General features: G+C 40.6%; 1 protein-coding gene across 1 annotated transcript; it reads left to right on the top strand.

The window, feature by feature from the left end:
* Nucleotides 1-5699: 5699 nt before the first annotated feature.
* Nucleotides 5700-13496, top strand: Cst8 (cystatin 8). Its single transcript, XM_020181880.2, has 3 exons — nucleotides 5700-5930; nucleotides 9613-9726; nucleotides 13413-13496. Exons 1-3 carry the CDS (start codon nucleotides 5700-5702, stop codon nucleotides 13494-13496), a joined length of 429 nt encoding a protein of 142 aa, XP_020037469.2.
* The last annotated feature ends 13552 nt before the right edge of the window (nucleotides 13497-27048 follow it).

Genomic DNA, 27048 nt, shown 5'->3' with positions numbered 1-27048 from the left:
TCCTTTTAGGGGGGAAGTACTGGGGTTTGAATTCAGGGCCTCATGCTTGTTAGGCAGGTGCTCTACCACTTGAGCCACTCTACCAACCCTTTTTTGTGTTGGATATTTTTGAGACAGCATCTCTCAAACTATTTGCTCAGGCTGCCTTCAAAACTTTATCCTCCTGATCTTTGCCTCCTGAGTAGCTAGGATTACAGATGTGAGCCACCAGCATCTGGTTATTTTTCTATTTTTTTTTAGTTCCTGAAATAATGCATATGCAATATGGAAATTGTGAAAATGCAAACAGAAAGGAAAATCAGAAGTGAATGGTTTCATCAAAGCAAAACCATTGCACATCATTCATTGAACAAATATTGAAATGTTCTCCATGCCTAGGCTTGCCCTAGGCTCCAATGACAGCAATAGTAAAGCCCATTTGATTTATTGTGGGAAAGACAGACAACAAAGAAATTCACCAATAAATAATTGCAGGCTATGATAAATTATATGAAGGGAGTAAACAGAGCAATGAGAGAAGGTAGGAGAAGCACTTACAAGAGGGGTCTTTGTGGGAAAGGCTTTTGTGTTGAGATTCTCAAGGTGGGCTGAGCCTGTGGGTGCGACTGGGGAGAAATAATCCAGCACAGACCAGGTTGAACCCCCAGGGCGGGCCCACCCTGCTCAGCCCAACACTTGGTTAACCAGCTGTGGGAGAAACTGTCAAAGATGTGGTTGAAGGAGTCAGCACTCACAATTCACCTGTATGCGTTAACAATGTGTGCTTATTTATACAAAATTGAATCATACTTATTGCTTTGCATTCTGTGCCTTTTTTCCCCACAAACATTTTCCAGCATCACTGAGAATTCTTCAAATAAGGTTTGTTTATTTATTTATTTGGAGGTGGAGATTGAACCAAAATGAACAATTGAGTCTTGTGCAAAGTAAACAACTGTTTTTTGACAAGTTCTCACTATGTAGCTCAGGCTGACTTTGAACTTGTAATCCTCCTGCCTCCATCTTCTGAGTGCTGGGATTATAGGTGTGTACCATCATGCCCAGCTAGAATAAATAGTTTTTTAAAATTAGGATATATTAAAATTAAATAATTAAGGTAAGTTTAAATTAGGGTACAAAAGAGTTTCATTGCAATGTTTCCATACATGCATGTAATGTACTTTGATCAAATTCACTCCCGCTATTCATCTTTCCTATTTCCTTTCTCCCCCTTTTTAAAACAACTTTTGGAGAGGCCTGGTGGTTCTTATCTGTAATCCCAGCTACCTGGGAGGTGGAAAACATTGAAGTCAATGTTTTCAAGACCCCATCTCAACCAGTAGCTGGACATGGTAGAGTGTGCTTGTCATCCCAGCTATGCAAAAAGCATAAATAGAAGGATCACAGTCCAGGTTGGACCCAGACAAAAATCTAAGACTCTATCTCCAAAATCACTAAAGCAAAAAGAGTTTTGAGCATGATTCAAGTGGTAAAGCACCTGCCTAGCCAGTGTAAGGGCCTGAGTTCAATCCCTCAGTACCAGAAAAACAAAACAAAACCCTACAAGTTTTAATGGGTTTCATCCTATTTTCATACATGAACTATAAATTATTGTCCCCCTCACCATCTCCCTTTGCCCTCCCCTATCCTGCTGGTTCCCACTCCCAAACAGTCCCCATGTTTTACATTTATGTCATTCTTTTTTTCCCTGGATTCTGCACATGAGAGAGAACATGCAATAGTTGTCTTTTTCTGGCTTATTCTGTTTAGCATGACGATTTCCAGTTCCATCCATTTTCCTGAAAATGATATAATTTATTCTTTATGACTAAATAATACTCTTTTGTGTATATACCACATTTTCTTTATTCATTCATCTGTTGATAGACACTTAGGTTGATGCCATTGTTTGGGTATTGTGATAGTGCTTCTATAAACATGGGTGTACAGGTGCCTCTAATGTATGTTGACATACATTTCTTCAGATAAATGCCTAGAAGTGCTATAAAAAGATCTATATATACCATATGGTAGTTCTCTTTTTAGTTTTTTGAGGAACCTGCATAATGATTTCCACAGTGGTTGCATTAGCTTACATTCCTACCAACAGTGTATGAGGGTTCCTATTTTCCTTGCATCTTCCCCAGTATTTGTTGTTGTTTGTTTTCTTAATAATTGCTATTCTGACTGGGGTGAGATGCTACCTAAGTGTAGCACTGATTTGCATTTCCTTTATGGCTAAGCATATTGAACATTTCCTCATGTTTTTATTGGCTATTTGTACTTCTTTTGAGAACTATCTGTTCAATTAAATTATCTACTTATTAGATTGCTTATTCTCTTGGTGTGTAATTTTTTGAGCTATTCATATTAATCCTTTATCCTATGGATAGCTGGCAAAGATTTTCTTCCAATCTGTAGGTTGTCTCTTGATTCTGGTAACTGTTTCCTTTGCTGTGTAGACATTTTTTAATTTGATACAACCCTTTTGTCAATTGTTGCTCTTATTTCTCAAGCAATTATAAAATAGATAGTTTTAAAGTCATCACAATAGTTTCCTTTTATTTATACTGTTATATCCAGTCAGTCCTCTGTACCTACAGGTGTTGTATCTGTAGATTCAACCAACCACAGATGAAAATATTGTTTATTGAATTTGTGTAGACCTTTTTTCTTGTTATTACTCCCCACACAACACAGAATGACAACTATTTACATATAATTTACATTGCATTAAATATCATAAATAATCTAAAGGTAATTTAATGTATACGGGAGGGGATCTATGTAAATACTACACATTTTATATGAGGGGCTTGAGAGATCATGGATTTTGGTATCCATGAGGATCCTGAGAGCAATCTTTTGTGGATACCAAGTAATGAGTTTATTTATATTCTTATTAACAGTGGATATATTTGAAGGTTGCCAGATTGTAGTTATGTTAAACATCTTTCATTGTAAAAGTTTATCCATTCTATTTTCCCTTCAAGGTGATTTAAAGTGGCACCACTGGCTGAAAACTGTGTGGATGCTTTTAAGGATTTTAATGTTTTACCAATTCACTTTCCAAAAAGAAGGTAACAGCTTACTGTTCCATCAGGAGAATGTGAGAGTATATTTGATCATCTTACAAATTATTAAGATGTAAATAAAATGCCTGAGTTAAAAATTTTAAATCAAGAAGGCCTTTTAATGAAAGTCATAAGAGTCAGAAACTACGAAAATACATAAAAATTTTGAATTCTCTTATGGAAAAATTAATATCAAATATGAATAAATTCAGAAGGTAAAAGATACATTGAACAACAGTCTTGCTGCACATATTGAAAACAAAACATTAATTGCTCTAGGGTTTCTCTAAAGCTCTTGAAATTAATAAAAAAGACAAAGGGTACACTAGAGAAAATGGGTAAAATAAGTGAGACAAAATGGAAGAAGAAATACTGAGAAAAATATGCATATCTTTGACCAACAATACAAGTAATACAAGTCAAACTGATACAACATATTCTTCTATCCAAGTGAGGAGGAATAAGTGGGCTGAAGGTGAAGTGGTTGAGAAGCAAGCTCCTCACAATTCAATGCCCCTCTGTGATCTGAAAACCAGCAGTGTCCACATCACCTTGGAGCTAGTTAAACAGAGGAGACTCTTAGGTTTTGCCCCAGACCTGCCAAATAAGCACCTGAATTTTAACAAGACTTCCACGGGCTTCATGTGCACATTAATTCAAGAAGCACAGAAGCACTATGCTGGTTCTCAAACTTGACTGCATATTGAAACCCCAGCGGAACTTTAAAAATCACTGGTGTCCTGAATTCTGAGAGATTCTGGTTTTACTGATGAAGTGTGGCCTGGAGTCTTAAAACTCCCCAAGTGCTTTTAATAGACGGTTAAAATTAGAAAATTGTTAATACATTATTAACCAGTGGTTATCATTTGGCAATAAACAGTAAATTTGCATTTATATAAGGCTTTTACAATAATTCCCCATATAATCTTTCGTGTATTTTCTTAAAGGTACTAAAGCAGTATTCAGGACAGTACTGATGGCCACAGCTGAAAATAAAAATCAATCAAATCATCTACCAGTAGGGATACTGTTTAAAAATAGTACAGCACACTCATATTTGGCAGTGTTTTACAACCTACCTGGCAAATTTATGTCTATTTGCATTTACTGTGTATTGTCCCTCGTTGTGGTCAAAAGACATCAGTCTTTGCAGCCTGAGATGAATGACCAAATCTTTGACCCTCCAGGAACTTTCTGGACACTGATTTAGGATTTTCACAAAACAGCAGAATCTCTGAGAGCTTGAGAAGGGCATGCCCACCTTCTCCCTCCAAGGCCCAGGCCCTCGCAGGACAGAGGGAGGAGCTATTGTCTCAAACAACTGGAGCCCAAAGGCCAGGCATTCAATAGACTAGGGTCACGGCACCGGTGGGCAGGAGACCTGCAAGGACACCCTCTATGGGCAGTGCATGTGTATGTGCGGGGTGGGGAAGAGGGGCAGAGGGGCTGTTTGACTGCTCACTGTGGCTCTTTGAGAGCTGCTTGGATCCAAAGGCTAGATGTCAGCAGATGAGAGGTATCCTACCTGAGGCAAGGTCACAGGTGTAGGATTGCATCACAGAGTGTGGCCTTTCTGCAGGACCTGGGCTCAGAGGATGAGCACAGACCAGTAATCAGGACCCACAGAGTCTCCTGATCAGGGCATAAAGGTGAATTGAAAGTAGAAGAGACCCAGGAGAACCACGGGCTGGGGAAGCCAGTCCAGAACTCAACTCCACAAGAAGAAAGAACGAACCCAGCAGAAAGAGCAGGTTGGAAAGTCACAGAGGGCTGGGGCCAGGAAACCTTGAGGCATAACAATTTTCACAGTTCTGACTTACGGTGCTGAGCTACAGTAACCACAGTGAATGGTGGGAGACACAGGGACAGGTAAGGACAAGTTAGGGTCTACCTGGGAAGCAAGTTCCTCCCAGAAACATAGACTACATCCATATAGAAGAAAGAGAGGAAAGCTGGTGGCAGAGACTAACTGGGGTGCCATGGGTGGCTTTCCTTCAACAAGGAGACAGGTGGCTCTAAAAGATGACCTTAATGACTCCGTCTTGAATTCAGCTGGGCTGAAACTGAGAAGACAGCCTGTTGTGGTGAGATCCTTGAACTATGGAATCAATCAGAATCAAAATGGAGTCATTTTTGTCAAGTCTTAAACAAAAATAAGTAAATGAATACATAAAGCTGGGAGGTTCTGAAGGAGGGACCTTGGGCATATGGGCCTGATGACAAGACTTATTCATAAAAGACTGCCAGAATCACAACCTTGCACAAAGGCCATCACAGCTTTATACAGAAAACAGCTCTGCAAGGACATTTTCCCTAACAAGTGTCTATTTAACCTTGGACCAATGACACCCTTATTATTGATCCTTATGGCCAAGGCTTTGTTTCAAAATGTTTTACGTGTTCACATTTTGCCTTTTAAAATGCTCCCTCCTTTCATCCTTCTTGAATACATTCACAGTTTACTATGGCACACGTATTCCTATCTCAGGGCACTGATGAACTCAAATAAATACAATCATCTTTAGAGAATCTTTATGTGTGATTTAGGTTGACAGAACCAATAACGGCAGTAGCAGCCACCCCATTTCCAGCTCCAGCCCTGAGAGAACAGGAGTAGACACATCTGTGCCTCCTGACCGAGGCTCTATGACCAGACCCTGGTGGCTCTCCCTACTCCTTTTCACCATTCTGGTGGCCTTAGTGTCCAGCACAGACCCAGTAAAGAATGAAGTGAATGTGTTGCAGTCATTAAAGTCCATCAATGCCTCAAATGCCAACGTGAAGCAGTGTGTATGGTTTGCCATGCAAGAATACAACAAAGAGAACAAGGACAAGTATGTCTTCTTGGTGTCCAAGATACTGCGGGCCCAGTTGCAGGTAAAGGTGATCTCTCCAAATGGGACATTTGCATGTGGTGGGAAGGTGGAAACCAGACTGAAAAAGTGGGCATGTGAGAAACATGTTGATAGGTACAAATCCTCAATATGTGAGTGCTCAAGGCATAATATTTGCAAGTAACAATAGTGCACACATAGCACTCTAAGTAGTTTGCATATAAAAACTCATTTAACTTCAAACCTGCAAAGCAATTGCTCATGAGTTTGCTAAGTTTAGGAGAAAAATCAAGCATCATGAGTATTTTTCAGCAATGCTGCCACAGACTACATTTGAAGCTATCCACATAACAGGGAAGGTGGTGTTGAAGAGAGGCACATGGTACTATCTAATCCATAAATTAATAAAATACCTCTTTAATCCACCATTTATTTAGTGGAAGAGGAGACATACTATTTTGTTTGTGAAAGTCTGTCTGTCTTCACAGGGCCATGGATTGTCCAATCCTAGGAAGCATTGTCTATGTGATTTACAATGGGTATGGTGTTCCCTGGAGTTTGCGACATGGTGGTCACTGCCCTATTCAAATAAAAGGCCCTCAGTGTTGGAATGTAGCTGACTACAAATAGCAGTCTTTGTCGGTTGGTGGTGTGGCTGGTAATTATATCATGAAACTTGGAGGACTGAGTTGTAGAGGTGTTCAACAAGTAGGTCATTGTTGGCAGAACTCAAGTGCTCCATGCCTTGGAAAAACATGTTATTAACATTGTATTTCTAGGACATGATGCTGGTGATGTAGCATCCTTTATTGACTGGGCACACTCCACAATCTATCTCTGAGTGCCAGTTCAGAGTGGTCCTTTGGAATAAAGGAATTGATCCAAGTCTTGTTACTTTCTCACGTTTCTTCATAGTTCACTTTCTTTGGTACTTAAGTAGCTTATGAATTCAATAAGCTTCTCATAAACCTCTTTTGTACTAGCTGCTGTAGATGAGGGTGATAAGATGGATAAAAATGATCATAGCCCTAATGGAGCCAGAAGTCCAGTTGAAAAGAAATCCTCTAAGCCAGGTATTAGAGTTGTGGTGTCTGTTTTAGTGGCATGGTACATTGAGGTGCTGAATATCAGGAGAAGGCTTCCTTAGCCAATATTTCACACCTAGAGAGCATGTAAGTGTCCTACTGCACAGGTTATGCCCTCACCAATAAAATGAGGACTTCTGAATGTGACCCAGGACACGGTCATGGCTGAAAACCACCACTTTAGGGAGTGATATTAAAGGTAAGACCTGAAGGCAGAGCATGAATTAAAAGGTGAAGGAACCTTGTGGGAAATGCTTTGTTTGGGTTCATTTTTCTAGAAATAGACCCTAATGCTAGAATTCATGGACGATTAGTTTATTTGAGAGAACATCTCGGGAAGCCCAAGGAGGTTAGAGGGGAAGATGTTCCATGCAAGGTAAGTTAATGAGAAGTTGACCGCTATGGGTAGATAGGATTTGACTCCTTGGAGGCCATGCAAAGCCCACCTCAGAGTTGGGCCACCTTACAGGCAAGGAAGCTGGGTTGATTATTTACCTACTCCCATCTATTATGGGCTAAAAGCTTCTTCAGGAGCTTCTTCCTGGAGGCAGGAAACCCCACGCAAGAACCACAGGAAGTGGCAGCATGTTTGGGAATAATATAGGACATAGGGTAGCCCTGTCCCCATGGGAGCAGGGAGGTTTTGGAGTTGCAAGGGTAAGAAAGAGCAGTCAGGCATTCTAGAATGCTTCTGTGAGGCTGCTGCCATGACTGGTTGAATAGGTAGACAGAGACTATTCCAGGCTAGGCCTTGCAGGGGATAGTCATGATGTTTATTTTAGGAGCACTAAAAAGTCATAAAAAATTAGGTCAGGGAGTCCTTAGGATTCATGTGATAAATTTTAAGGTGTTTTCTTCCTTTTCCCTATCTTTCTTTTGGTGTTGGGGACTGAACCCACAATGGGGATTGTACTCTACTTCAGCCCCAAGATTGAGTTTTAAAATGACAACTCTGGTTTACTTATTTTTAGAAAGGAATCGTGAAGATGCAATTGGGATGGTCCAGCCTCCTGGTATTAGGTTCTTGTTTTCCCATAGTCAGCATTTAGGGGTGCCTCAACCTTCTGGTTGGATTAGTAGATGGCAGAGATGGCAGAGACAACAGTGGCTGGCAATTAGGGGTTCAGATCATAATATTAGGATGCTTGAGTTTGAAGCAGTCACTGATGGATACACACTCAGTCTCTCTGTGCCTTAGTTTCCTTACCTGAAAATAAAAGTGAATGACAACTTTACCTCAGAGGACTGAGGATTAGCTGAGTTATCATGCACAAAACCCTGAGACCAGTGCCTGGCAGAGAGCCAGCATGGTGAGTGGTAACAAGGACTGTTTCACAGATTTAGTGACCCCTACCTGACATCTTAAATGCACCAGAAGAATTTCAGACATTTTTTGGATTTTTGGAATATTATTGTATATATAATGAGATATTTTAGGATGAGACCCAAGTCTAAACACTGAATTCATTTGTGTTTCTCACCTCATATATGTAGCCTGAAGGTAATTTTATATAGTACTTTTATTGCACTTGTATCTGACTACAACCTATCACATGAGGTTGGGTAGAGTTTTCCACTTGTGATGTCATGTCAGTGCTCAAAAAACTTCAGATTTTAGAGCATTTAAGATGTCAGATTTTTGGATTAGGTCTGCTCAACTTGCATTAACAGGAAGTCCCATTGATTGTCAGGTTCACTTTCCCTAATTGTAAACCTAACTCCCAAACCCAATGGGTAGCTCTGCTGGTTCTTGATGTTATCACAACAGCTTCTATCTTCTAAGACAGATCTATAAAACACAGCTAAAGTTGAATTGAATCTGTTTGAGATTTGAGGGTAGCAACAGGGAAAGGTCTCATAAAGCCTAAAGATGTGTCTGGATGGAAGAGGAAAGCAGAGAGACAGAGTGAGAAGAATTTTTGTGTTTGTGAAAACTTTTAACAATTAAAATAAACCCTTTTTGAGGTGGCATGTTTTCTCTCATATGTGGAAGCTACACCTATAAGTTAAATATGATTTTATATATATATATAAATAGTGACAGAGGGAACAAAATTGTATTGGGAAATATTTCTGAGAGGGCTACAGGAGGTGAGGGAGATAAAGAAAATGTTAGAGAATGAAAAACAGTGGAAGAAGCCATGTATATATGAATATAATACAATGCACTGAACAGTTAGCTGTGGAACATTAGGGAAACAATAGAGAATGAGTAAGTATGGAGGGTAGGGGATTAATTTGACAAAAGCACAGACCTGAAGTGCCAAGGCAAAACACCCTTGGACTATCAACATGCACTTACTCAAAAAAATTAACAAAATAAAGATGGGCAAAAGGGAAAAACAGGTCTTTTCTGGGGTGGGTACCAGTGGGATGGGGATGGGCACAATGAAGGGGGAATGAGAGTGTATATGGTGGATATATTTTGTATCCATATATGAAGATAGAAGAATGCAACCTGTTGAAATTATTTTAAGAAAGGGGAAGAGGGAGATTGATGGAGGGGGTAAATCGAACTAAGATATATTTTAAGCACACATGTAAATGTCACAATGTGTCCCCCTGTAAAACTATTATATATAATAAAACCATAAAAAATAAAACCTTTTTGAATAAAATCACATCATTGATAATTGACAGATCACCTATCATATGGAATTCCTTATTGATGTTGAAATTGTCCGTAGCAATTGCAGGAAGCCTTTAAGCAATGATGTACTCTGTAACATTCAACAAAAGTCAAAACTGGAAAAGGTAAGTGACAAACCAACCACTTGTGACAACCCTGGTGGATCCAAGTCCCACAGGGTTTATGAAATCCTCTGGGTGATTGGAAAAACTTGGGGTGTATGGATTCTCTCTTGTAGGTCTGCATGGCTCTCAGTGTTCAGCCCCAGATTTTCAACCCTGTGGCTTTTAGGGAGAGGGTGCAGGTTCACGGTTGTAGCCTTTACCCTGACCTTCATCCAGAGGCAAGATGTCACCAAGGCCACTCTTATCTCAAGGGCTCCATTGATTCTGAACTTTTGATGCAGGAAAAGTTGCTGACATATAATCTCTGAAAGTCTGTCCTCTTGTACCCAAACTAGTCACCCAGTTGTTGCAGGGCTGTTATCATTCATTCACACCTGTGCAGGTGCAAAGGAAATCCATTTATTTCCTCTTCTACTCACAAACTTACTGGCACCAGGAGCTTTTATCTGCACTTGGTATTACAAGTGCTGGAAATTGGACAATGTATAGACCAGACAGTGTCTCATCATTTGTGCAAACATACTTCAGAGTTAGATCACTTTACAATGGAGGAATCTGGGTTATTTATCCAACTTCCCTCTATTATTGGCTGACAGCTGCTCCAGGAGCTCTTGGCTTATGGCCTCCTGGGCTTATAGTTGATTCTTGCAGGGCTCAACAGGGGCTCAGCAAATGTTACCATGAAGCCCTTCAGTGGGCTGACTTGGTCTAGAGACTTTTAGCCTCAAGCCTATACTTTTCTTTTAACATATGGGGGCTGAACTCAGGGCCTTAGACTCACTTGGCACATGCTCTACTACTTGAGCTACATCCCCAGCTCTTTTTGCTTTTTAGTCTATTTTTCAGGAAGAGTTTCACTTTTGCCAGAGGCCAGCCTTTAACCACGATCCTCTTACTCAAGCCTCCCACATAACTGGAATTATAGGCATGAGTCACCTTTTCTGGCCCAAAGCCTATTCTTCTTGATCTCAGAGTTAAAGCAGAACCCCAGACTGTTCATGTCACAGTTCTGAACCTCAAATTGGTGAAGTTCTCAGGTACTTTGCAGGTTTGCCCAACAAGTGTATCTTGGCTTCTTTCTTTACAAGGGTGGTTCTCCAATATGAACAGGCATCAGACCTAGAGCTCCTACCTGAAGTTTCTGATTCAGTCAGGTCAGAATGGGGTACAAACATTTTCATTCTTAACAAGTTCCCAGGGAATGCTGTTGCTACTGCTGGCCTTGGAACCACATCTTGAGAACCACTACTTTATACATGGAACAAGAAATTGCATGTATAATTAACAGAGTGTATGCCTATTATGTTTGACTAAAAATGCCTCTGTATGCTCAAACAAGTCCTATCATGTCTAGGACAAACATTTGAATGCTGAGCAGATCCTAATGTCTTCTAATCTTTTTTGTGTTTTATATTTTATTGTTATTTGTTTTTTTCTTTCTTTTTTTTTTTTTTTTGGTAGCACTGGGGTTTGAACTCAGGGCCTCGTGCTTGCTAGGCAGGTGCTTTACCACTTGAGGCACTCTGCCAGACCTTTTATTGTTATTTGGAAGACGGTTGTTTAAATTGATATTTTTCTCCTGGGCTCCTGGGGTTTTAGGAAAGTTGTTACCTTTGTGGAAAACATTACAGAAGTTCAAGGAGGCTTGTATTTAAGGAGTGTACTTGCCTCTAAAGTTTTCATTAGCCTTCTCAATTTTTAAGGCACATGTTTTTAAGCCCACATTTATTAGTCATGAAAACCTCTTCTCTTTCCAAGCTTTTGGGATAATGCTGAAGGGTAATAATACTGAATAGTTTTTCTTGTTCTTGCCTTTAATGGTAATATATCCTGTATCTATGTCCTATTATCAAATATTACCAAATGTATCAAACTGGTTTCTGAAGTTCCTCCAATTTTCTTTTGATCAAGAGTTTTTTAAGCTAAGGATTTTAAACTAAGGATTTTTCTTCTATCAAATATTCTTTAATATCTACCAAGAAAGTTGTGTCATTTTTCTTCTTTGACCTATGAATATTATTAATTAAAACAATAGATTTCCTAATATTGAGCCACTCTTACAGGTTTGGAATTTGGTGCACTTGGACTTTTTGTGCTGTGGCAGTTTTATAGCTATTTGACTGTCAGTGGGTAGTCTATGTTCACATTGATGGTTTGGTTTGTGAATGTTGGGACAGGTACATAGGTAACTGATGTACAGAGCTTTCTTGGTGAATCTTCATCCTTGATGTTTTCTGGATGACAGTACAAGAGTACAAGATGGGATATGGTAAATATTCCTGGTTGTCTGGGCTCAGACAGCTTTGTTGAGCCTGGTGTTGATGTACACATCAGTGTTCCCATCTCCTTTGTGGCAACTTTCCAGATCTCTTTGAGTGCTCCAGGAACACACTTCTTAAAAGCCATTGCCTGGATGCACTTGTGTATGTCAATTGTGCACTTACTCTGTGGTTACCACCTCACTGATGGCAGAGTGGCCTTCTTATTGCCATTATTCTTTGCAGAAGCCAGTCTGCTGGGCCTAGCTTGAACATGAAAGGCATGTGGGATTCAATATGTCACTTTTTATTTAGGAATTTTGCTTTCATATACATGAGTTATTCTCAACCTTCTCTGAATGTTACCAGTAACTCAGAACGAATGGTAATTAGACACATGTGCACACATGTATACACATACATATACAAGGTCCATGGATCCAGGTTCAAACACATAGTTTATATTACTTGGTAAAGTCTGGGAAGGGACAGTAATTGTTTAGGGAAAGTAATTGTTTAATATGTATCTGGCTTTAATTCATTAACTTACGTTTAAGATTTTTGCTATTTACTAGGTAAATTGGGGTTTTACTTTATTTTTCAGTTACATTTAGTTTTGGGATTTTGCTGGTCTGATACAGTGAGAACAGGTGTTTTCATTTTTTTCTGTGTTCTAGATTCACTTAAAGACTGAAGGAGTTTGAAATTTCCAAAGGATGATATAATTTGCCTTTAAACCATCTCGATTTGCTATTTTTATTGCATTTGTTTAATATGCAATAAACTGTCTTCTCTCTGACTCCATCTGCTCCATCAACTCCATTGAGTGCCTTGATGGTTCCACCATATCTGAGATGACCTTTGCTATTTTTTCAAGTGTAGCTATCTGTTTGCCCATCCATCCTTCCAGTTACTCATTCATCCACAGATTATACACATACAGAATTTGTAGTTATTTTGGTGGTATTTTTAAAGGGAGAGAAGGGCTCATTGTAACAAAAGATATCTTAGGCTCTAGAATCTTCTAATTTGTTCCTATCCTGACTGACTTATTAGAACAAAAGAGATATTTAATTACTTAAACAGCATATATTAATTTATATCTAATTCAGAAATGTTTTATTTAGATATTAGGAAGTCTGAAAGAAAATTAAGAGTTAAGTTTACTTGTAACCTCCCACCAGAATATTATGAGTGCTAGTATTTGCTGTCTACTTGTGGTCAGTATGGACCAGAGTTCCCTCTGGGGAACTACTGACCACTGGATATCTGCAGCCTTTGGCTCTGCTGATTGCTGGGGCAGTTCTTGGTGGGTGGTGGTATTCCTTCTAGCATACTCCTAAGGTGACACCTAGCAACAGGACATTTTGTAAAAAAAACATTTTCTTTTGGCATACTGCTAATTGTCATCATTGCTGTCTTTTTCAGAAATTAAATTGCAACTTTTTGGTAGGAGCACTTCCCTGGAATGGCAAATTCACCGTGTTGAAGAAACAGTGTGACAATGTCTAATGGGTGCTTTAGAGAATCCCTTCCATCACTGTGTCTACCCTTTTCTGTGATAAAAGAGCAAAGGCTGGCACAGGGCTGTCACCAATGTGCTTTCCTCAGACATGCCTCTCTGCTTGCTGTTTTGTCTTTTAGTTTCATAGCAGATGGGGACAAAAGATGGAGTCTTCTCTAGCCTCAAGAATGGTCACTCACCTTTGGTCAACTTCATGATCACTTAGTACAAAGAACAGAGGGAGGGCTGCTTCCATTCCCCAAGGCAAATAGAAGGAGGAATCTCTTTGGATTAGATAATAATCCCTTATAAAGGTCTGAATACAGTGGGTGGTAACTCAACAAATTTCTTCTAGATACCTCCTTAGACCTGAGGATTCTTCCTTTCTGAGAGCCCTGAGAGCCCTGAGAGCCCTGAGTAGATCTGTCAGCTGTTTTGGGGATCCCTGTAGCAGGATAAGCAGCCCTCCTCTTTGGGATCTCTTTGGGGGATTTATATTTCTTCTTTGAATATGAACAATGGCCACAAAAAGAGAAGGGGAGGGCAATGAAATCAGAAGGGTCATCTGCATGTTCATGTCCAAATCTTTCAGAGGGAGATAGAGAGAGAGAGAGAGAGAGAGAGAGAGAGAGAATGGAAAGTGGAAAGAGTGGAAAGGGAATGATGTGGAGAAGGAAGTATGCAAACAGGAGAGAAAATTTCTTTGTAGTAAGTAATCATTAAACATAGATGTGTATACGGGGAATTTGTTTAATGGATACAGAGTTTCAGTTTCATAAGAAGAAAAAGTTTTGGAGATGGGTTGCATAACAACGTGAATGTACTACTGTACTGTACACTTAAAAATGGTTAAGATGGTAAATTTAATGTTATATGTATTTTATCACAATTAAAAAGCTTTCAAAATGACCTGTCTTATTTATTTCATTTTTACTTTTGTGGTGCTGGGGATTGAGCCCAGGGTTCCATGTGATGTGTGCATTTTAAAACATAGTGTTGAGTACGATTCAGGAGGCCAAGTGTATTTCAAGTGTACACAGCATGAGCAATGTTTCACTTCCCTGGCCTGGTAGGTGGTGAAGATTTGAATATTTCTGCCCAGGCAGAATGAGGCCAGGGACCTCAAAGGCATAAGACCTTCTCCACCTAACAACCCATTACCAGGGTGAGTGGTTTGTGGCAGGACCATTTTCCCTGGGGACCTGGCAGAGTTAGAAGCAAGTGGGCCTGCATGAGTGTCTAGGAAGGGGATTTCCTCTTCTATGTGGTTGGTACATTTGGACACATCAGATGTATTATCAGTGTCTACAAAGGAGACAGGGACAGATGGTCATCAAGACACGGGGACAGATGGCAGCCCCTGAGAAGGGAGTATGAGAAGTGACCCCCAAGCCCAGGGCACCCTCTCTCAATGACTGTCTCTGGATGTCAGTGTGGTGGATCTGGACAGGGTTGCTGCAGTGGGGTGAAACTTTGGGACCAATACAGGGCTCAGAGAAGGAGGCTGTTCTATCCTCAGTCTCCCACCACATTCTGTATGCTTTGCTCTCCATAACTGTGAAGTAAAAGAAAGGTGCTAACTTGACATTCAGAAAATTACAAAGCAGCATATGATGATTGTGTCATTTTGTTCTCTCCTTAAATACATTTCACTTCCCCATGTACTAAACTCTCAGTTGACCTTTCTACCTTTGTATCTTCAGATGAACATAAAATTTTATATTTATAATGGATATTTTATATTTATATTACACTCTTCTGAATGACAGAATCATAAAAATGCACATATTTATTTATTTGTATTGCATATATATCATATATTATCTGAAGTATACCCAGTACTTATTTCCACCTAGGTATTGGGCTCCATAGGTCTTATGGCTTTCATTACTTATCAGATCTAGGTCCTAGGATGGACTCTCTCAATGACTCCTGAGTCCTTTGGTCTATGGCTAAGTTTGGTCAATGTTGAGTGAGTGGCAACAGGAAATGGTCTGTAGTTGAAGCAAAGTTTGGGGTGTTTCTTACTGACAGTAGGACTCCAATGACGGTAGCTGCATTCTTCTACTGGGAGCCATTGCTCCCCCAGGGGTCCTCTCCCATAACTACAGGAATTCCCAGTGAGTATGGGAGGTAGAATAATGGCCCAAAATGTCCACATCCCAGCCCCTGGAATCTGTGAATATGTTATGTTCTATAGCAAAGAGAAGATTGCAGATGGAATTAAGTTTGCTAGCAGTCTGAACTTAAAATAAGTACCTGAATTATTGAGATGGGGCCCAGATTCCTTAAAAGAGAAAGAAGGATGCAGGAGAGAGTTGAAATGATTCAATGTCAGAAAGATTTCAGTCATTGCTCTGGCTTCACATACAACAGAAGACCATTATCCAAGGATGAGAGCAGCCTCCATAATCTGGAAGAAAAAAAGAAATGTCTTTACTACATAACTCAACACCCAGTTGCTCTCCTACACCTTGGGGGCCATACCACCCCTGCCTATCTCAGACAGGATAGTTGGGGTGCAAGAAGGGGAGGAAGTGGACATGCTGAATAACTTTAGTTTCTTTCATGTGGGGAGTGGTGGTTTTTCTTGGTTGAGGTTATGGATATAATTGGAGATGTACATTTGTGAGTCACTGATGGAATGCAGCCAGGGCAATGGGGACAGATGACAGACGGGCAGGAGAAGAGTCCTAGCCCCTGCTACTTCCTCCCACTGCCCATGGTAGATCTTGTCCTGCTAGAGTTGAAACATTAGTTCTATTGTATATTTTGTTCCTAAACTGACACAGTTTGACTGTTGCAACCTCCAAATAGGCCAAGGACAAAACAGACTGCAAAGCTTTTGCCCAAAGAACAGAGTGCTCTCGATGGGAAGATAGGGGGCTCTCAAGTTTTGGGAGCCCTGACCTCAGGTTCCATCTCAGCACAAGACAGCATGTGCGGCATGTACCCCTTTATCACCATTACCAGGAATGTGAATCTGGGGCCAGTGTCACGAGGGCAATCATGAGAGGGTAACAATGCTGTTTTGTTTTCTCCTCGTGGTCCTTGATCTCTGCCTTCATGATCCCCTCTTTAAGGACACTGCAGTGACAGACCACCAAGGAGCTTTCCTACATAGTAGGCTTACCTCAAGGTGTACATATGTGTGGGGAACTGGCTTGCCTTGTTTCTGAGCCCTGTCTACTGCTTCTGGCTAGAAACCTCAGGGACATCAGGTGGCCCTGCAGAAGTCAGTGTTCATGCAAAGTGTGTCCATGTGTTTGCTGGAGCTCGCTGGAGTCCTTCTGTATCTACTCACTCAGCCTCACATTGTCTATTGCAAAGGTGAGGAACTTGACCCTGGTGTAGAATGACCTGAAACTTGCAAAGTGTTACAATGAGAGTTACTCCTAAGAGAGGACCCAGAGCCAGGCTGTAGGTCAGAGGATTGCTCAAAATTTCTGGGGATGGGACCCACACTTCCTTCTGACAAAGGGAACTTGTGATGAAATGAGGAAAATTTCTGAAAGATCTTTCCCAATGCAGCAGCCCCTGGAGCAAGGGCCCAGCTAGAAGAAGAATCAATGAATCAGGCTACAGTCATGTACCAGATGATATTCAGGTTAATGATGGACCCCCATATAAAAGAGTGGACTCAAAAGATTATAATGGAGCTGAAAAATTCCTTCCACCCAGTGATGTCACAGCCATCCTAACTTTGTAGTACAATGCATTATTCACATATTTGTGGTGATGCTGGCATAAAAATCCTACCATGCTGATCATGGTATAAAAGTATAGTACATACAGTTATGTACTATATGTGATACTTGAAATGATAATAAATGACCATGCTATTGGCTTACTTACTTTACTTGTATCATTATTTTAGAGTGTTCTCCTATTTATTAAAACAGTTTACTATAAATAGTCTGTCTGATTACACCATCAGCAGCATCATACATTTCATGTCTATCTATCTCTTGATTGTACCAAGAGGCTATGTGGAATAGTGGACCTATAGAACCCAGGCTTGTGTAAGTAGAACTAGGTAGTGTTTATACAATGGTAAAATCACCTAAAGAAGTATTTCTCAGAACATGTTCCAATTTTTAAGTGACCCATGACTATATGGGATTACAAACCATGTAATGCTGTCTGCTCCATGGAGAAAGCTAAGTGCTAAGAGGGCTTAGGTAACATTCCAGAACTAGGACTATAGCCCAGGGATTCTAAACTCAGACTGAGTCTTGCTGGGCTAGGCACTGTCCTGAACTGGGGCCTTCCTTACAGCTCATGCTTCTGCTTGAGGAAGTGGCCAGTAAATGATGAATCCCTGAGAGAATGAGTGATGGGACTCTTTTCTTTCCCAGATGTTAATCCAAGAGCAAGAAAGCAGACTTCATGGCCTCAGTTGTGCAGTGTTTCTTGGGCGATCACTCCCTGGGAAACAGCACAGTATCTCTGCCTTTGGCAGATCCTTGGTACTACAGGAGGACTCAAGTTGGATTGTGGCCAGTTTGGGAGGAGGTTAGAGCAGAGAGATAGAGGACTGGGGAGAGAGGTAGAGATAAAGTACTTGATTTATTTCAACAATTTACTTCAGTAACTTTACCTTGGGCCTTCAGTTCAAGGCATTTCTGGGATGCCTACAAAGGAGGGATTTTCTCAGAGCAATACGATTGGAAGAGAAGTTGAAGGTCGTGTTTTGATCTGATCTGTTCTTCCACATTTTAAGTAAAAGTGAGTAAGATTCAGTTGCTCATATCGAGATGTGGAGGAGCTCCTGATGGGCATAAACTTGGGGAGAGGGCACCAGGGCCCTCGCGACACAGGATAGATCCACTGCACTACTGACTTCCACCAGTTTCCATGAGATTCTCCTTCCTAAGCACACCTTTGACGCATTGAGAAGCTTCCTCCTACCAACTACCCATTTAGTGTTCCGGCCCCCTCACCCAAACCCTGTTTAAGAAGTCAAAAATGTTGTGAAAGCTGGGGAAGAAGGTGGCTGCCATTTTCTAAATGGTCCTATCATTCCGGTTCTGGCAGATACTTGCTCTTTCTAGCCAAAGTTCCAGCATAAGGGCACCCTTCTTCCATCTCTAAGTCACCAGTGTAGTATAGCCTCCTTGACATTCTCTGTCTGTCTGTCTGTCTCTCTCTCTCTCTCTGTCTCTCCATCTCCTTTTCCCTTTCTCTCTTTCCTCTGCTTTCTGGCATTTTTCTCTAACCTTCTTATCATCTTCTTTACTGTACAAGGACTTTTGTGTTCACACTGCACCAGCCTGATTAATCCAGAACATTTCCCTATTTCAAGATTGTTAACAGTTGTATTTATAATACAGAGGAGTCAAAGTAACAGAAAAGAACCATAATGGAGAATTTCCAATTTACCAGAAAACAGTCTCAATCCCACAAGCACCAATGGTGGCAAAAAAAAGCACTAGAAATCATGATTGAAAGGAAAGAAAGCAAATAAGTTGCATATTGATTCAAAGAAAATACTAGAAATAACAAAAATGTGACTGGGTTAAATATCCCTACTAAAACACAGGTAATTCCATATTTTTTAAGGAACCAAAGTTGGTAAAAGATAACTTTGTAAAGCAAAATGACCAAGAAAGATTATATGTGAGATGATGGATGAAAATAAGTCTCAAGAAGTCTCTACTCTCACGTAGAGAGGACTTTCTAGGATGTTTTAGAAAATGTAATGAGGCAAGACAATGAAAGAGATGGTATAATCTTTAGAAAAGAGGAGATAAAGCATCTTTTTGTTTGTTGCTAACTGGAGAACCCAAGAGACTCTCATGAAAAGGCTGCTTGGTCAAGGGGACTTACTTGTGCTACCTGAGTAAGTATTCCTTCTCTGTGGGATGGCCCTGACTGTGTTATGTTTAGAGAATTGCCACCACATAGAAGACCCCAGAAAATACCTCTTGCTGTACTAAATAAAGCTCCTATGTAATACCATAAAACATGATTCATTTGGAAGATGTAATAATTCTGAGCCTGAATGCACCCTAAATTATATCAGTGCCTCAAAATAGAGCAAAAATTGACACAATCTACAGAACGTGGCCCAGTGATAGCAGGCATTTTTGCCTGCACCTGTCATGGTTAAGTGAGAGGGATTGTGTACCTAAGTCAGGAAGGGCTAGAAAAGTCATGGCACACAGGAGGCATGATCATTTGCGAAATGCCCCCGGAGCTGCTGCCCAGCCCCATATGGGTTTGAGGGACAGGGACCAATACCTTGGGAGACTTAAGCCCAGAACTGGGAAGTGATTATACATGGCAGAAATCCTCCTGGGCAGAGGAGGTAGAGGAAAGAGAAGGAAGAACAAAGGCCAGCCTCCAGGCCTTCAGCAGAGGGAGGAGGAAGACCCAGAGCCTCAGCTGTACAGAAGTTGCTGAGATAAGAGGAGAGGGAAGAAGGTGCCAGTGTGTGGGTTGTTCCTACCTTCCTTTGTTGACAAGGTGGGGGAAGGCATCTGGATCCTTGTTTCACCTCAAAGCCAGTTTTTATTCCCATTACTTGACTATTCAGTTTATATTTTTCTCTCTGTTTCTACGGCTTTCTTCATTTACTTTTCTGCATTCCTCCCACCTCCCTCTGCTGGCCTTCATGTGGAAATGAGACAGATGGTCATTGTTTTGTCTTGCAAAGCAACTTTATTTTCTGCTTTTTGTTTTGTCTTGTTTGTTTATGGTTTGTTTGTTTTTGTGTGGTGAATGGAGATCAAACTCAGGGTCTTGTGTATATTAAGCAAGGGCTCTCCCACTGAGCTGTACCCCAACTCAGGAGTCTGAATTACATATACTGCTCATGGATTGTCTCTGTTACCACTTTTTTCTCTCTCTATGTCTGACTCTGTTTCTTTGCTTCTCTCTTTTCTCTGATACACACATACACATACATATACACATGAACAGACTCTTTTGTGGAGCTGGAGAAGATACATTTTGGTACTCTTGTTACTTGTGCATGTTTGTTGACTATGTGATTTTTCTGGAATTTGTCCTAAGCCAGAATTTGGGTATGTTCAAGGATGCATGGAGTGATCATTGTACCATTGATAATAATAGCAAATTATTCAAATGTTATGTTCAGAATAAGGACTATATCAACTAATTATGGGACATTATTCAGCTATCACAGGTGGAAAAGGTCCCCTTTATGTGATGGGGTGGGGTGGAAGTGGGGCAGATGACAAACTAGTGAGCAATAAATAAGATAATTTCTGATGTTCCTAAGTGTTACTGGAATGCAAAATGGGGTAGTGGCTAGATATTGATTGTCAAGGATATGTGGGGTGAGGTCCACCTGAGACAGGTGCATCTTTTTTGTGTCTGATACTCCACTTGCTCTAAAGTCACCCCTACATTTCTTGCCCATACCTGCTTCTTCTCCATTGCCCACTCCAGTACCTACTGCCATTACTGCATGACCTTCTTGGGACAATTCTGATCCCTCCTTCTCTGGGCTGCATTAGCTCAACCAGCTCCATAGCTTTGGTCATGACTTATCTCCCTTCTGTCCATTTACATGCCAGTTGATGTCACCTTCCTCATGTTTTAAGGACCCAGCTCCATCAAACTGAATTGATCATTTGTTATCATACAGAGGTCCTACCAAAAAAGAGAAATCTTTCCTTGCTTCTGGACCTCTATGCTATGTGTCTGCTGATTTCAGTGTTTTAGGTTGCCCAGTAAGCAAAGCTTAGTCATGGAGAAGGAACACATGAGGACAATTGATGAGAGAAGGAGGTGATGGCAAAGGCCAGGCTGCCCATACCTTATTTTGCAGGTGAAGTTCCAAAAGGACTCCTGAGAACTGATGAACCAGGAGAGGTTTCATTAAAATTTTAAATTTATAAAAGTAGCTAGGACAGTATCTACCCACACATCCATTGAAATAGTAAGAGGAATAGAGAGGAATAAAATACTAGTACGTGAACTAAACCCTCATCCTTCACATCTAAGGCTCACAGTATCCTTCATGCATCCTGGGAAATGGAACTGGGACATAAGGAATAGGGAGGCCACTTGCTTTTCCTCATCTTAAGGCCTGTCTACATTTGATTTTCACTATGGAATTTTAACCTTATTTTAATAAGAGCAATTCTCCTTAAGAAGATAACCAGTAATATAAACATAATTAACTTTGAAAATGAAATTTCTGTGCAATCCTGTCCCTCAGGTACAATGCTGGAAATGGTTCGAAACAACCAGATTTCCTTAGAGTTTAACAAATAATCATATTTATTCTTCACATATCCAGATCCTTCTTTGCTTAGAGTCTTACATCCTGTTTGTAACATGTTTGTAAGTAGGTCTCATTCCTTTCAGCACATACACATATTTTGGCTTACTTCCTTTTAGATTCCATTTTGTAAATATTATAAATTTCATTTAATTCTCTACTATTGATACATATTTGGGTAGCTATCTCCTTCCTTGTTTTATTTTTTACTATTAGTAACTGATGCAGTGAGTAGCTTTTTGCCAACTTTGAGCACATAGGCAAATATTTCTGTGAGATAAAGTCTTAGATGCAGAACTTTGATGCATGAATATGTAATTTTTAAATTTTGAACAGAGATTGCTGAACTAATGGTTAGTTACTGCTGGATACCCCCTCTGCCAGATTTATCAACCTGGCATTGTCATTTTAATTAGTCTGGTCTTGTCATTTAATTTTTTTCCCAAAGTGAAAGAGAATAGTGACATTTTGTTGCTGGTTAATTTGAACTTTCATTGTGCAAAAAGTTAAGCATATTTTCACCTGTATAGTAAAGACATATTTCTTTTTTCTAAATTTGTGTGTTTATGATTCTTCTCCAAGTTTTCTATTGGATATTTTGTCTTTTTTAGAAAATTACTTGCAAGAGTTCCTTAATATTATAGAAATTGAAATTTCCTCTGAATCATTTGTTAAATCCTTACTATTTGTTTCACTTCCTAACCACTAGAATGGCTATAATCAAAAGGACAGATAACACGTGTTGGCAAGGATATAGAGAAATTGGAACCCTCATACATGCTGGTGGGAGTATAAAATGGTACAGTCACTTTGAAAAAACATATTATAATGTGTCAAAAAGTTAAATACAGAGTTATCATGTGACCCAATAATGCTATTCTTAGGATCCAAAAGAAATAAACGCATGTCCACACAAAAGCCTGAACAGGAATGATCATCACAATACTTACTAATCTTTGTAGTCAAAAGTAGAAACAACCCAAATGCCTACTGATTGGTGAATGGATAAATAAGAAGTGGGCTATCCATCCAAGAGACTATTATTTGGCAACAAGAAGAAATGAAGTAGTGATACAGGATAGAACATAGATGAACCTTTAAAATATGCTAAGTGAATAAAACTGGACTCAAATAATCATAGACAATAACATAATTCCATTTGCATGAGTTGACCAGAATAGATACATCTATAGAGAAAGAAAACAGATTGGTGATTGCCTAGGGCTGGAAGGGTATGGAAGAATTAGGGAGTGATGGCTAAGGAATATGGAGTTTACCTTTTAAGGTAATGAAAGTGCTCTAACATTGATTGTGATTTGGATGTAAAACTGTGAATATATTGAAAGTCATTGAATTGTGTATCACAAAGGTAAATCATATGGTATGTGAATTATATGTCAATAAAGTTGATATAAAACCCTCCTACCCACTGGTGTTGAACTCAGTCCCAGCCACTTCCTGACTGGGCCCCATGAGACACCCTTGGTGAGATACAAGGGCCCTTCCTAAACCTTGATGATTTCCACAGTTGTGAGTAAAATAAAACTCTTCCTACGCAGCAACAGTAGCTGGAACAGGCAGTACCTGTGCTCCTTCTGACCCACAGTACTTGGGGGCGTATTTGTGAGGTGAGGTCATTGAGTAGAGAAGTGGGGCTTTGCCAAGAGTGCAGGAGGGTTCTCTCCTGTGCCCACTCATCAGAAAAGGTAATAGGACTTCTTCCTGAGCCTTCTTAAGTCCTGACAGAGTTGATGATTGTCCCTGTGCCCTTCAGACTTGGGGTCCAACACCCAGCACAACATTCAGCCCCCATTTCCTTTTACCACCTTGACCACGAAGAGGTGTGGGGTTGCAGTGCTTATTTTCTTATCTAGATCTGCATAATCCACTGTGAAGGATGTGGACATCTTTCCAGTTCTTGTGTAACTTCCTCTGGACACTTGTGTTCTGTTTTGGATGAAAAACATCAGGTAGGAGGTGGTTCAATAGGGGTAGTTGGAGAGGACTTACTATAGGCCATTTGTCTTTAAACCATTGATATGTGACCAAGAGGGGAAATGGATTCCTTCTGGGTACATTGTCTGCTCAAAGTAAGCCAAGAAAATTAAGGAAATTGTCTTTTTTCTGGATTTAGTCTTTTTTCCCATAAAAGGGAATTTAACCCTTTGCAAGATATCTTTCAAATGACTTATGCTATGTTTCCTTTCATCTTTTGACTTTGTGGTATGTGTGCATATGCGTGTCTGTGTGCTGACACAAAATGTGTGTTTGGATTTATTATCCTTTTCCATTGTCCTGTGTTTTGTACCTGTTTAGGAAAGGCTTCCTAGTCTAAACTTGCTTTTCTGTTTAAAACATATGAACTTTTAACAGGTTGATTCTCAGGTTTGACTTTCTGTTCGGAATTTTATCTCAAGTATGATATACTTTGTGCTGAGCTGTATTTTATCTTGGAAAGAGAAATATTCATGGCTAAGCTTCTGAAATCCTTGGCATTCCCTCATTGTCACTATGGCAGCCCTACATCTGTGGGGTGGGGCTGTGTTCTTCCGTGGAGTCTGGCTTAGGCAGACAGATGTTGGCACCTGAGATCACAAATGGGAGCTAGGGGGAGGTAAGCACAGTCAGGAATGCTTTCCTGGGACAAGTTTAAAGACAGGTCTAAGAGACCACTGGGGATCTGTGCTAGCTTTTAACTCCTGCCATCTGTTCACTTATTCACCTCACAGAGATGTGTCAGGCCAGCTTTTTATTGCCAGCTGCCACCTTACACTTGGCATTTCTAGTGACAGCTCCCACCTGTGGTCAGTACAGTGGTTCCTGGCCCGTGCACACACACAGTCTCCACTGCAATGGGGCTTCTCTCCCACAGAGTCCCCAAGCCTACCTGCCTAGTGTCTCATCCTGCTCTTAAGATCATGGGCCACATAGTGGGGTCCTGACAGAAATGGCCATGGAGATGTTTTTACTTCCCATTGGGTCAATCCAAAGCCCCAAAACTTAAAGAGTCAACAGGTGTGGATTGAGGGCTGAGGGGACTCCTGTCAGAGGTTCCCTCACTACAGCAGCATCACAAAGGCTAGCTTACTTCACAAACAGGCTGGAGTTGTGGCTACCTGGATGCAGAGTGGAGCCAGATAGCAGCAGTGCCCCAGAGTTAAGGCCCCAACAGATGACTGACCAGGGGCATGACCTGAGCATACTGGTGACAGAGAATAGTTGGAGTCAGAGGCCAGTAGCTCAAGTCCTCACAACAGACCAAGATACCACCTGTGGGCAGGGCAGTTGTCTCAAGGCCCAGCAACCAGGTATGTGCCAAGAGCTTGGTTCAGAGGCGGATCTGTGATATAGCTGTGTGCAGGGTGGCCTGCAGGTAAGCCCCAGGGAAGTAATCCAGAGATCAGGAAACCTTGCTGACCAAAGTTAGCCTTTTGAATCACCTTCATCAGATCAGTATGAAACATCAAGGGAGAAGCAAGGTAATGAGGTGGACCAGGTTACCTTGCTGAAGGCTCAGGGCAAGCAGGGGTGGAGGTAGAGAGACCAAATTTCCTGGATGCTGGGTCACACCTCCTGACTTGGCTGCATCTGCTCCCTGCCAATGATGGCATAACTGGGACCACAGTGGAGGTTTGAGAAGTGGTCCAGTAGCCAGAAGTAATCCCCCTTATGCATGGGATATATGTACCCACCCTCAGTGGGTGCCTGCTCAATCTTACTGTGTTTTTTTTCTTCATACATACCCATGATAAAGTTTAATTTATAAATTAGACACAATAAGAGATGAGCAATAATAGCTAATAATAAAATAGAATAATTAAAAATAATACACTATAGTAAAAATTACTTAAATTTATTAATTGTTTATTTCTGGAATTTTCTCTCTTTTTTTGGTGGTACTGGGGTTTGAACTTGGGGCCTCACACTTGATAGGCAGGTGCTCTACCACCTGAGCCATTCTGCCAGCACCTTAGAATTTTCTATTTAATACTCTTAGACCATGGTGGACCTTGGGTAACTGAAACCAGGAAAACTGCAGGTAGGGGAAGACTGTTGTACACACAGACTCATTTATAAGAGAGATGTAGGCAGGCTGTACACCTGGATGAGTCTCCTGCATAGTGGAAGAGTTGGTTTGCATTTCTTGGGGAGAGGATACATGTGGTCAAAATTATGTCACCAGAGTGTGAACTCACAACTATTCTGGCTGCCTGCATCACATTTATACTAGATGCCTAATGGATGTTAAGTGTCTCTTGGTTTTGCCATCATGTTCTATGTCCAACTTAGATACACTCTACTTTCCACTTATCTCTTGGGAATTCTCCCCATGTCTCTCAAGATATTTGCTTGCTCACTATATCACATATCTTAACTGGCTTGCCCAGGTTTTACAAACTTTATCCTGATTTATTTTCTGTGGTAGAATTGGATATTCTCAAAAGCAAATTCACAGTCCTGGCTGTGATCTATACTTGCATGTCTGTTATATAGAGCTAGATATAAATGTAGAGGTGAGGGCAGGTGGTGAATTCAGATCTGAATGCCTCCATCAAGTAGCCTAAGCATTTTCTTGACCTCTCTGTGAGTCTCATTTTCCTCTTGGGTAAAGGGATGACTTCTTACATAGCCCCCAGAGGGAATGGCAATGGCTAAATGAGAAAATACACAGGACCTGGCAAGTCTCAATGATAGTCAATAAATAGATCTGAGTACTATTTCTAATGGGTTGACTAGAAGGAGGAGATGGTGGGGCACAGCTCTGAGACCTGTAACAAGTCTTAGGTGACAATCGTCAAACACATTCCTAGAAAGTAAGAATAGTTTCCAGACCATGTTTTCCCTGTGCAAGTGTTTCTTAGGCTGTCTGTGCATAAGAAGCTGACACGGATAGTCATCTTCATTGAGTATAGTGGGACTTTGAAGATGAGAAGGTGGGGTCTCTTGGCAGGGAAGAAAATGGGGTATGGGTGAGTGTATGGAGGCATGAATCCTTTCAGAAAGGAAATAGCCAAAGATGGTCTAAATTGTAACTGCAGATTTTTCAGTCACCTTCTTTTTTAGAGAAGGAAAGAGAGAGAGAGAGAGAGAGAGAGAGAGAGAGAGAGAGAGAGAGAGAAGCCCTAAAAGACAATTAGTACTGTGATATGTTTGTTATCCACAAAGCACTTCTGACACCAAATGTGTGGATTTTCCATACCAAGCAATTCTCCTGTTCTCTGCAGGCACCAACTGATTGTTCCATGATTCAATTCAATTCTGACAAAACCCAGTGTCAGCCTAAGATACCACAGGTTTAAGGTCAG

Source organism: Castor canadensis, chromosome 5 (assembly GCF_047511655.1).
Source record: "Castor canadensis chromosome 5, mCasCan1.hap1v2, whole genome shotgun sequence".
Taxonomy (NCBI): Eukaryota; Metazoa; Chordata; class Mammalia; order Rodentia; family Castoridae; genus Castor; species Castor canadensis.
This window is presented reverse-complemented; position numbering and strand designations above follow the sequence as displayed.